The 11,860-nt window shown below is 53.7% G+C and overlaps 1 protein-coding gene across 1 annotated transcript; it reads left to right on the top strand.

Moving 5' to 3' along the window:
• Positions 1 to 707: 707 nt before the first annotated feature.
• LOC311373184 (mitogen-activated protein kinase kinase kinase kinase 4-like) lies at positions 708 to 11,795 on the top strand (the record flags this gene model as incomplete). The annotated part of the gene is made up of 10 exons (XM_084490016.1): positions 708 to 798; positions 901 to 1,031; positions 1,615 to 1,669; positions 1,792 to 1,870; positions 3,502 to 3,677; positions 4,582 to 4,654; positions 5,542 to 5,752; positions 6,401 to 6,562; positions 6,815 to 6,901; positions 11,267 to 11,795. Coding segments are annotated over 10 exons (1,533 nt in total), but the record flags the coding sequence as incomplete, so codon positions are not given.
• Between the last annotated feature and the right edge of the window lie 65 nt (positions 11,796 to 11,860).

Below are 11,860 nucleotides of genomic sequence, written 5' to 3'. Positions count from 1 at the left end.
CCTCTCCTCCTCCTGTCTCTCTCTCCTCCTGTCCCTGCCTCTCGCCTCCTCCTGTCCCTATCTGTCTCTCCTCCTCTCCTCCTCCTGTCCCTATCTGTCTCTCCTCCTCTCCTCCTCGCTCTCTCCTCCTCTCCTCGCTCTCTCCTCCTCTCCTCCTCCTGGCCCTGTCACTCTCTCCTCCTCTCCTCCTCTAGCTCCGTGTCTCCTCTCCTCGTCTCGTCTCCTTGCCTCATCTCACACATTATTTTTCTTCTTTCCTTCGTACTCTTTTATTTGCTTGCTTCTATCCTGCCAGTGTCTGATCGATCGGCCTATCTTTTGTCTCTTTGTCTATGTCAACTCCTATTCAAACATTCAACGTAGAATTATGACAACAACCAACATGAAACAAATGTCTGTCTCTCCTCTCTCTCTCTCTCTCTCTCTCTGTGTCTATCTCTGTACATTATATTGCCAACTCCTCTTCACATATTTCTGTGAATCAACATAAAATGATGACAACAACCACCAACATAAAACAAATGAACTCTCTCTCTCTCTCTCTCTTTCTGTGTTTCTCTCTCTCTGTCTGTGTCTCTGTCTGTATTTATATTGCCAACTCCCATTCCAACATAACCGTGTTTTCTGACAACCAATATGAAACAAATCAACTCTCTCTCTCGCTCTCACTCTCTCTCTCGCTCTCTCTCTCTTACCCTTTCCCGTAGGGCCTCGCCCACCTGCACGCCCACCACGTCATCCACCGAGACATCAAGGGCCAGAACGTCCTGCTGACGGAGAACGCAGAGGTCAAGCTGGGTACGACACGCACCGAACTCTGACTGTAAAAACGAGTATCACACAACCACGTAGTGCCGTGAAAATTCCCCGCCCCCCCCTTCTATGCCCCGCCCCCCTCAGTGGACTTCGGCGTGAGCGCCCAGCTGGACCGCACGGTGGGCCGGCGGAACACCTTCATCGGCACGCCCTACTGGATGGCGCCCGAGGTCATCGCCTGCGACGAGAACCCCGACGCCACGTACGACTACAGGGTGAGTTGTACTAGTGTGTGTGTGTGTGTGTGTGTGTGTGTGTGTGTGTGTGTGTGTGCGTGTGCGTGCGTGCGTGCGTGCGTGCGCGCGCGCGCGCGCGCTAGTGAGCAAGCGTGCTACATGTTTGAGATTCTGTACTCGGCTACACTCTCTCGTCCTACAAAAGCGCTACATAAATCTAATTTATTATGTGTTTGTTATGGCAGAGATTTGCGTTCGAGTGTGTTTTGCGTGCGTGTTAAACCCTTTGTGTGTTTGTGTGCGTCAGCCTGCGTTCTCTCATGTTTTGTGTACATTGCCTCAAAACCAACGTAAATGGACTGCATTCATACAGCGTCAACCTCATCCAAAGTGCTTTACAACATCGCCTGACATTCACCCATTCATGCACACACATTCACACACCGACGGCGGAGTCGAGCCACGCAAGGCGACAGCCAGCTGGTCAGGAGCAGTGAGGGTGAGGCGTCTCGCTCAGGGACACCTCCACACTCTAGCTAGGAGGAGCCGGGGATCCAACTAGCGACCTTGCAGTTACCAGCCGACCCGCCCCCCCCACTAATCCAGCGTCTTTCTCCTGCAGAGCGACCTCTGGTCCACTGGCATCACGGCGTTGGAGATGGCAGAGGGGGCGCCACGTGAGTCACACCGTCTTAACCACGACTCATCGGGTCAGCCGCCGGACCCCCCACCAACCGTCACTGACGTGTGTGTGTGTGTGTGTGTGTGTGTGTGTGTGTGTCCGTCCGTCCGTCCACAGCGCTCTGCGACATGCACCCGATGCGTGCTCTCTTCCTCATTCCAAGGAACCCTCCTCCTCGACTCAAGTCTAAAAAATGGTGAGTGAACCCCCTGTTTACTGTGTGTGTGTGTGTGTGTACAAAAGAGCATTCAGGTGGTGTGTGTGTGGTGGCGATGATGATGATGACGCGCGTTTGAGATCTGTTCGTCGCTTCATTCGGGGTTCATTTTCGCTCGAGATCCGGGGTCAGGTGTGAGAATGAGCGTTAGTGTTCGCGGATGTTCACTCCCAGAAGGCATTGTTGGCTTTGACCCTGGAAAACCGGTTATATTTCCATTCTGTTTTGAATAGTCCCCCGGTCTGAAAGGAGTGGAGTATGGTTCAGTATTTACACAATCCAATGTACTCAACGTACTAATGCACTCATTCCAAAGTTGACACAAACTGATTGACCCGAGGTTGTTGGAGTCAGTTGTTTAAAGGTGACATGTTATAGCACCAGGTGTGAGTGTGATTAGCCGTTACAAGCCGTTTTGAAAATGTGCCTCTTCTGACATCACAGGTGGGAGTGTCCACCTAGATGTGTGCTGGAGGTGGACACGCCCACCTGTGATGTCAGAAGGGCCAGACTTTCAAAGCGGCTTGTAACGGCCAATCACACCTGGTGGTGTGTCATGGGCCCTTTAAGTCCGTTGTTTTTCCTCCCTTGTACGGGCCTTCCTGCTCTAAACCCCATATCCTCCTCCATCCTGGCTCGGCGTTCCCAGCCCTCCCTTGAAGTCCCCCTCTGTTTCCGGAGCGTATGTGGTCCATGTGGCGTTGTGGCATCAGGGAACTGTGCGGACTGTTGGCGTGGAAACAGAGGGGCGCGTTCCAATAGTCTCTTGACGAGCGATTCTGCTGGCCGTTGCTTCCTGAAAGCAGACGTCGAACTTCCGACTGTTCCAATACGTACCCAGCTGGGGAACAGGTGATTCGGAGCGCTTAAGGGGGGGGGGGGGGCGTCGGCTCGTTAAGTCGTTAAGTTGTGATTGGCCGAGAGGAAGGGTCGTCGTTAACGAGGCTGACGACCCTCAGCGTTTCTCGAGTCCTTTGCCCCGCTGCTCCAGCCCGTAGTGGCTGCTGCGGGTCTTCCCAGTTATAGGGAACAGGCAATACGGGGGAAAGAGATAAGGTTTTGGAATGTGGCCACAGTCTGGAAATTCTTCCCCGTCGTCGCCGTCTCTCTCCTTCCGCTGTCGAGTGTCGGAGCATCTGCGGCGCACCTGCTCCCCGCCGCGCTGCACGGGGGTCTGGCACGTCCTCCCGGGACTCGCACGCACGCACGCACAGAATATCTATCCAAAAGTGTCCTTTACTTTGAGAATCCGCCCTGGTTGTGAGCATGTAGAGGTCTAGTCATAACGGAGATAGGCTGATACAGGAGAGGAGCGCTGAGCTAAAAAGTCTGTTCTCTTCAGTTTGTGGTTCTGTTTGTAAGAATTCACTTTTTTGTCTTCTTGAATCAAATCGCGTGGCTTCTTCTCGTTAAGTTTAACACAAAGTATTAATAAAGGATATTCAATTTGGTGGATTTTGCAACCGCAACTGAACCAAACCCCTCTTCACCTCAAACCTCCACCTCACTACTCCACCGCCAACCCCATCTCTACTACAACCCCCCTCCTCCTCCACCAACACCACCCTCCCTCCCCCTCCTCCACCTCTACCTTGTCCCACCTCCACCAGGTCCAAGAAGTTCATCAGCTTCATTGAGGCGTGCCTGGTGAAGAACTACACCCAGCGGCCGCCCACGGAGCAGCTGCTGAAGCACCCCTACATCCGGGACCAGCCCAACGAGAGGCAGGTCCGCATCCAGCTCAAGGACCACATCGACCGCACCAAGAAGAAGCGCGGCGAGCGGGGTGGGTGGTCCCGCCGTCTCCCCCCTCCCCCCCCACCCTCTCTCTCTCTCTAGGGCTGCGACCGTTTCATACGATTCACTGATTCCTTGGTCTTCTTCAACGGGAATAGTTTATGAATGAATGAATTTTATTGGTCGTAACCAAAGGGTAGGGGCAGAAGCTTCAGCTTATATCAAGCCCCCCCTTCTCACATTTTACAGTAATAAATGTCATACATACAGTGTGTTTGCATACACTTACATATATATATATATATATATATATATATACACACGCCTACATATGCCCCATAAGGATCAATACTTATATCCAGTACATTTCCACCATAAGATGGATAATATCCTAAATAATGATGATAACCATAATGAGAATAACGATGTTCACCATCATCAACGTTCTCATCTCAGAGTGATACTCCTGTTCTGTGTTTGGGATGTCTTTGGGTTGTGGGCGAGTCGTGTGAGGATGTTATTTTGGGCTTTTGGGAAACACTCCACGTTTTTTAACCGCTTTCTGTGATTTTATAGAGCAAGCAACGAACGATGCGAGCGACGAACCGAGAAATCACCCGATAGATTCAGCCGTTTTTCGTCCATCTCTTTCTCTTCCAGTCGTTTCTTCTTTCTTTCCGTCTGTCCTCCTTTTGGTCTTTTGCTTTTGTCTTGTTTTTTGTGGGTCTCCTCTTCCTATCCATTTATTCAGTTCCATCTCTCTAAATGACTCCGCCCTGTCTTGAATCGTCCTTATTCTGGTCTGATTCACTGCTCTCTCTCTGCCCTCATTTCCTCCTCCTTCCGTCTCTATTCTGCCATTCCGTCCTCCTCGTTGATTCGCTCTTGTTCACCTCGTTCGCTCTCTCCCCCCCCCCCCCCCCGCTGACGCTGATCTGCCTTCCTCTGCACAGACGAGACGGAGTACGAGTACAGCGGCAGCGAGGAGGAAGAGGAGGAGCCAGCGGAGCAGGACGGAGAACCAAGGTGTGACCTTTGACCTCCCAGAGGTCACTCGTTAGCACTACTAAAGTGTCCTGATGGTGGACGACTGTGTTGACAAGATCAATACGGGGTTGAATCCCGGGGGGGGGGGGGGGTTGCTCATGGGTCGGTGCCCCCAGCGTGAGGGGTCTGTAGACCCCCTTGTGTTGCGTGAACGTGGGACCATAATCAGCCCTGAACAGTTGAGTGTTTTAGAGAGGCTCTGTAAAGTCCCGGCTGGTCTTCCTCGTTACATTCCACTGACGGTAGTTTGTCTGTCTGCCTCCTGTGAGTAACAGGCTGTGTTAGTAACGCACTGATCCGCTGTTTGGAGGTCGCTGCAAGGGAGGTGAAGTTAACAGCAACAGGAAGCTGTGTGTCATCCTGTAATTCATGACAAGTCGCTTTGGATAAAAGCATCTTCCAAATGACTAGTGGGATAGATAGGTGGGAATCCCCTTGGCTTCTAACTGCGACAGAGATGTTTATGGAGTCTGCAGCGGGTATTCATTTGCTCGAACTTGAAGCAAATGACGACGCCGTAGCAATACATAACACTTCTCAGTGAGTCTTGTGGGCATAGCAGTTATCTCCTCTGTTCTCGACGGTGAGCTCGGTCCCACCAGGTCCCAGAGAGCGTTCCCCCTCGACCGCACCTCACCCCAGTGATCTCCATCCAGTTTTATGATGCATGTCAGCCTCCGTTCAAAACATCATTTTTAAAATTATTGTCCATAAAAAAATAGCAAGGATCTGACTTCATAGGCCAGCGAGCTGAGGGTACCACCCAGGGCACATGGGGTACCACCCAGGGCACATGGGGTACCACCCAGGGCACACGGGGGTACCACCCAGGTGGTGAACCCTAAATAACCTCCCCCTCCCCTCAGCTCCATCGTCAACGTTCCCGGCGAGTCGACGCTGCGCCGGGACTTCATCCGCCTGCAGCAGGAGAACAAGGAGCGCTCGGAGGCGCTGCGGCGCCAGCAGCTCCTGCAGGAGCAGCAGATGCGGGAGCAGGAGGAGTACAAGCGGCAGCTGCTGGCGGAGCGGCAGAAGCGCATCGAGCAGCAGAAGGAGCAGAGGAGGCGGCTGGAGGAGGTGAGAGGGGGGCCCCCGCCGAGGGGTTGTTGCCGTGGCGACGCGGCGGCGGTCGGTTTGTTGACGAGGTGTTTTTTTTCGTTTTTGTTTTCCCGCTGAAGTTTGAACTGAATCTTGTCTCTCTCTCTCTCTCTCTCTCTCTCCCCCTCCCCCGTCTTTCACTCCATCTGATCGCTCCCCATGTCTTCCTCCCGTCTTCCTTCCTTCCTCTCTCTCTCGCTCTCTCTCTCTCTCTCTCGCTCTGTCTCTTTCTTTTTCTCTTTCTCACTCTCGCTCTCCCTCTTTCTCTCTCTCTCGTTCTCTCTCGCTCTCGCTCTCTCTCCCTCTCCCATCACACTCTCGCTCTCGTTCTCTCCCCTCCCCACCTGCTCTCTCTCCATCTCTCGCCCCTCCCACCCTCCGTCCCTCCCTCCCTCCCTCCCCCCCCCCTCCCCCCTCTCCCCCTCCCTCCCTCCCCCCCTCCCCCCCTCTCCCTCCCTCCCTCCCTCCCTCCCCCCCCCTCCCCCCTCTCCCCCTCCCTCCCTCCCCCTCTCCCCCTCCCTCTCCCTCTCTCCCTCCCTCCCTCTCCCTCCCTCCCTCCCTCCCCCCCTCTCCCCCTCTCCCCCTCTCCCCCTCCCCCCCCTCCCTCCCTCCCTCCCCGCTGAGCAGCAGCAGCGGAGGGAGAGGGAGATGCGGCGGCAGCAGGAGCGCGAGCAGCGGCGCCGTGAGCAGGAGGAGAAGCGCCGCGTGGAGGAGATGGACCGCCGCCGCAAGGAGGAGGAGGAGCGCCGGCGGGCCGAGGACGAGAAGAGGAGGAACGACCGCGAGCAGGTCGGCCCCCCCCACACACACCCCCATCCCCCCCGCCCCCACACACACCCCCATCCCCCGCGCCCCCACACCCCCCGCCCCCACACACCCCCCCCCGCCCCCACACACACGACTTGTTCGACTTGACAACTTGTTCAATGAACTAGTTCTTTTGAACACTGGTTTTGAGACTCCCAGTCCCGCCCACCTTTTTATGTCCCTGCTTCCCGGACTCTCCACCAATGGCGCGGCGCGCTCTGTGTTGATTGGCAGGAGTACATCCGGCGGCAGTTGGAGGAGGAGCAGCGGCACCTGGAGATGCTGCAGCAACAGCTGCTCCACGAGCAGGCCATGCTGCTGGTGAGGAACACACACACACACACACACACACACACACACACACACACACACACACACACACACACACACACACACACACACACACACACACACACGAGATACGAAAAGACATTCAGACAGTCACTGTGATCTACACACAAGAAAAGTATGTATATACTACTAATACTACTAGTGTGTTGTACTGTATGGTATGATTAGGTCATGTACTTTATGATGCACGTCTATTAAGTCTATGCACAGTTATGTTTATTTCATTTTTTACCTTGAAATGCAAATGCACGTCCTTGAGTGAGTTTAAAGCGTTTATTGATCGTACGCGATTTGGTTCTCTGGAGATTGGGCTGTGTTTCACAAAACCTTTTTGTGTCAAAACAAATGGGATTGTTTCAAGGTTTAATCCGTAGTAAAACAAGTCCTTTATGACCCCAAAACGAAAACATCCCCTTTCCTTATGGCTTTGGAGTTATTTGACCCAGACTGATGCAGAATTACGAAATATTCAGATTTCACCAGCGGTTATGTGTCATCTGTTGTGGATAACTGACACCAGAGTTTATTGTGTTCTTGTCTTTTATGACATCTATGCAAGTCTCCATTAAATGACTCAGTGCTTTTAATGCATTTCATTCCGGATTTCACTGGTTTCTACTCGGACGGTAGGAATCGAGAACATTCGAGCACTTTGATTTAAGGATTTAAATTAAAAGCATTTCGAAAGTTGTCACGCGCTGACATAATGTTGTTGTTTCTGTTTGGTTTGATTTACTTTAAAGCCTGTTCATACTTTAACCTTATTCAGGGAGTTTTATGGCCCAAGAAAGGAAAACACGCACTTAATTACAACAATAAGCGATCGTATAATATGATACAAATGACATAAATTGCACAGTCAGTACACTGGGTCACTTTTCTAGGGTGTGTAGCGTTTCACACACAGCCTCCTTTCAGCTGAGAGGGGATGAGCCTCTACTGTCCACCGCTGTCCATGCTCTCTCTGACCTGATCCCTCACACACACACACACACACACACACACACACACACACACACACACACACACACACACACACACACACACACACACACACACACACACACACACACCAGGAGTTCAAGTGGCGTGAGCTGGAGGAGCAGCGCAAGGCGGAGCGCCTCCACCAGCGGCTGCAGCAGGAGCAGGCCTTCCTGCTGTCGCTCAACAACGACCGCAAGCAGCCGCCGCCGCCGCCGCGTCAGGGCGGAGCCGGCGACGCCAGCCCCGCCCCCGGCGACGCGGCAGACAGGCCCCGCCCCCTGACCCCCCTGACCCCCCAGGCGCAGGTCCTCGACGTCCCCGTGGCTTTAGTAGACGGCCCCCCCGCGGACGGCCCCCTCCTCAAAGCAGTCCCGACCCCCCAGACCCCGCCCCCGGCCCCCCAGACGGCCGCCGCGGCCCGCGCCCCGACCGACGCAAACCCCCCGACCGTATCCCCCGACGACGACAACAACCATGACGACCCGCCCCAGACGGAAGCGGAGCCTGATTGGCCGCCCGCCGCGCCTGTGGGTTATCCTCCTCCTCAGCCTACCCTAGAGGTGAACCTCGTCGCCGGGCCCTCCGTCGCCGGGCCCTCCGTCGCCGGGCCCTCCGTCGCCGGGCCCTCCGTCGCCGGGCCCTCCGTCGCCGGGCCGTCCGTCGCCGGGCCCTCCGTCGCCGGGCCCCCCGTCGCCGGGCCCCCCGTCCCCGCTGTCGTCTGCTTTCTCTGGCTCCTCCCCCTCTCGTCTCCTCCGAGGCTGCAGCAGGCCGCCCCCAGGGCCAAACCAGCCGTTTTCTCCTTCCTAGAAAAACACGACACGAAAAGTAGTAGTAGTAGTTGTGGCGTGTTCCAGATGCCTCGTAACACCACCCGTACGAGTTGCAAGTAAAGCGGGGATAGCGCCCAGCTTTCTTGCGGCGTTTCACGGAGGAACGCCCCCCTTTTGGTCCCACTCGGGATTCTGGGAGATACCGAGAGAGTTCAGTGAGGCAAACAAAAACTAAAATGGCTGCGCCCGTTAAGAGATTTTTTTTTTTTTGCATTTGTACCACGTTGGTCATTTTAATGGTAGATTTTAAATTCTCTTACACACTTGATTACATTGCTGCTTTATTCCGGTCACCAATTGATGCATCGCACGGCCTTGCTGTGAGTGCAATACAATGTCAAGTTGTGTTGTTTGTTTTCGAGCTGGTTTTGCTAAAGAGGCTAACGTAGCTTTACAATAACGATGACTAGCCAATGACACGACACCGTCACAAAGACGAACGGGAACGCCATAAGTGCTACGAGACAGGAAATGACGTCGCAAGCGCAACTCGTGAGGCTGGTGTACGAGGCGTCTGGAACACACCAATCGGGAGTCGACAATGAAATGCACAAAGGTTCACAGACACCGATAACCTAGAGGCAAATAAAAAAAAACGAGAGCAGCAGTACACATTTTTCAAGGCAAAAGCTGACAGAAATGTGTCGTTTGGCTCCTATTCGGATTTCGGAGGGAGGCTGTGTCCTTGTTTGTTCCCAAAGGACCAGTGTTAGTTAAGGAGGCAGCTCACACAGCTGGGGCCCTCGTAGTGGGGGTACGACCGGCCATGAATGGGAAACGACAGGGCTCTGAAGTCTCTCTGTGTTCCTCGGCACAACCAGAGCTGTTGGGGCCCACTGCTGCTTTGCATAACTCCTGTGTACTGACTACTAAACCCTTTCATTAAGCCGAGCTCCCTGTTTTGGTTGTTCCTGATCGTCCACAAACCTGAAACAGTGTTTTACGGATTCAACAGTTGCTGCACACCACACACTAGGCATGTGCAAAACGATTCTATTCCAGGGATCAGTTCTTTTATTTCCCTTCGCTATCACAAATCGTTTGTTTGATCCGTTCCTTCAGTTCGCTAACCCTAGCCCGCAACTGGAGCCTTTTAAAACACCTAAAGGTCTCAGACGCTGATGGTGCTCGGAAATCAGCAAAGTTTCTGTAGCGTTAGCCTACGACGCCGCTCGAGCATTACACGTGTGTAAAAAAAAAAAAAAAAAAAAAAAGAATCAGTTCTCTTGTTTTTCGGAATCAGTTCTCGTCGTTCACCTTCTGGATTCGTGCTTTCTGACCGAATCGTTCACGAATCGCCCCAAGCCTACTGCACACACATGAGGCATTACAGTTTTTGGTCTGTGTTTCAGTCACGATAGTCCACCACAGACGTGTTGAGGGATTGTTTTGTGGCCAAACGCCACAGTAAGCCCAGACGATTGCGCAGAATCATTTTAAATGCGATTGTCCGAACTATTCACCGGTGCCCAATCTCTTGAGACATCGTTACAAGATGTTCTACGATTTCAAAAGAAACCAAACATTTTCAGGGAGTATACTGTACAAGGCAATCACTGCAGTCCTTTGCGTCTTGATGTATACAGCCGGAGGCATCACACACCGCAATACCCAGCAGGCCCGAGACAAAATCACCATTCGGCGATGGTCGACGTCAAACAGACTCCATTTGAAGAAAATTTGAAGATCTCATCCGTTTTACATCTAACTTTCCTCAGCTTTTTGTCAGTTTGTTTCCACGGTGACTCACAAGGAAAGCCCATCATCTGTTATGACCTTTCCTCCCTCTTGCTCCCTGAATGGCCGTCCATGTTGCACCGACCGTCCGGTCCGTCCTCTCGGCATGCAGCTGTGTAAGCGTGCATGCGTACGACCTGAGGCCCCCCAGACTAACACGCGGGGGCCCCTAACGCACCGAAGGCCCCTGCAGAACCGTCAGCGCTGACTTTTTAACCGATTTTCTTTTTTTGTGTCGTTTTCTTCTTCTTCCCGATTGGATAAACGGTTTCCAGGTGAGGCGGCGGATGTGTTTCCTGGAGACCGTACTTTGCGTTGGTCCGCCCCTGACGTTGCGTGGAGGGGGCTCTCTGACCTGTGTGTGGCTAGGCCTGTGCACAGGGGCGGGGGGGGGGGTGTAGCTGTCATTCGCCATGCAAATATAACCCCTCGGTTTTGGAGAATCCCTGAAAGGCTTCCCCAAAAATTGGCAAATGACAGGAGAAATAAACGGGGGAATTTTAAAGGAATAACCGTTTAAGATTTTAAGGTGATGAACGTGGAATTAACAATGACGGCCATGCAGGTAGAAATGCCGTATCAGAGTGGAGACGGTTTTGCTCAATTCATCAAAATAAGGGTTCCACTTCCTATTCATCCGTCCTTTCGTTGCAACACTAAAAGCGTTCCCCTCGATTATCCATCTCAACCCCTCACTCCCGTCTCGTGTTTGTGTCCCTGTGTGTCCCTAGTTCTAACTCCTCCCCTTCCTGTCCCATCCCCCCCTTCCCCCCCCCCTCCCCAGGCGGACGAGCGCTACCGCAAGAACATCCAGGGCTCCCCGCAGACGGCCCCGCCCCCCAAGCAGCCCCCCCTGCCCCCCCGCTCCTCAGAACCCTTCTCCAACGGGGCGGGGCCCGCCGAGGCCTCCGCCATGCACCGGCCCATGGAGCCACAGGTAACCCCCCCCCCCTCCTTCCTCCCTCCTCTCCTCTCCTCCTCTCCTTCCATCCTACCCCCATGCCCTCATCTCCCCCCCTTCCTTATCTCCTTCCCTTCCACTCCTTCCTTGGCTCCTCCCCTCCTTCCATCCTACCTTCCTTCCTCCTCTCCTCCTTCCACTACCTCCTCCCTTCCCTCCCTCCTCCCTCTCACCCTCCCAGGTGGGAGACGTTGGCGGGGAGAGAGAGAGAAAGAGAGAGAGAGAGAGACATTTCCCTCAGAGGAACCATGCTCCCTCGCCCCCTCCTGTCTCATCACACACTGCAGATAAACCAAGATCTAAATAGCTCAAAGGTCCACCTTTTAACTCTATTGTCAGTGGACTGGGGCCCCCCAGCCCGTTCTGCCCTGCAGAAGGGTCTGGAGAGGAGCGATGCATTTTTTTGTAGGAGCCAAT

The sequence above is a fragment of the Micromesistius poutassou genome (assembly GCF_964030765.1).
Source record: "Micromesistius poutassou genome assembly, contig: SCAFFOLD_1591, whole genome shotgun sequence".
In the NCBI taxonomy this organism is placed as follows: domain Eukaryota; kingdom Metazoa; phylum Chordata; class Actinopteri; order Gadiformes; family Gadidae; genus Micromesistius; species Micromesistius poutassou.
This window is presented reverse-complemented; position numbering and strand designations above follow the sequence as displayed.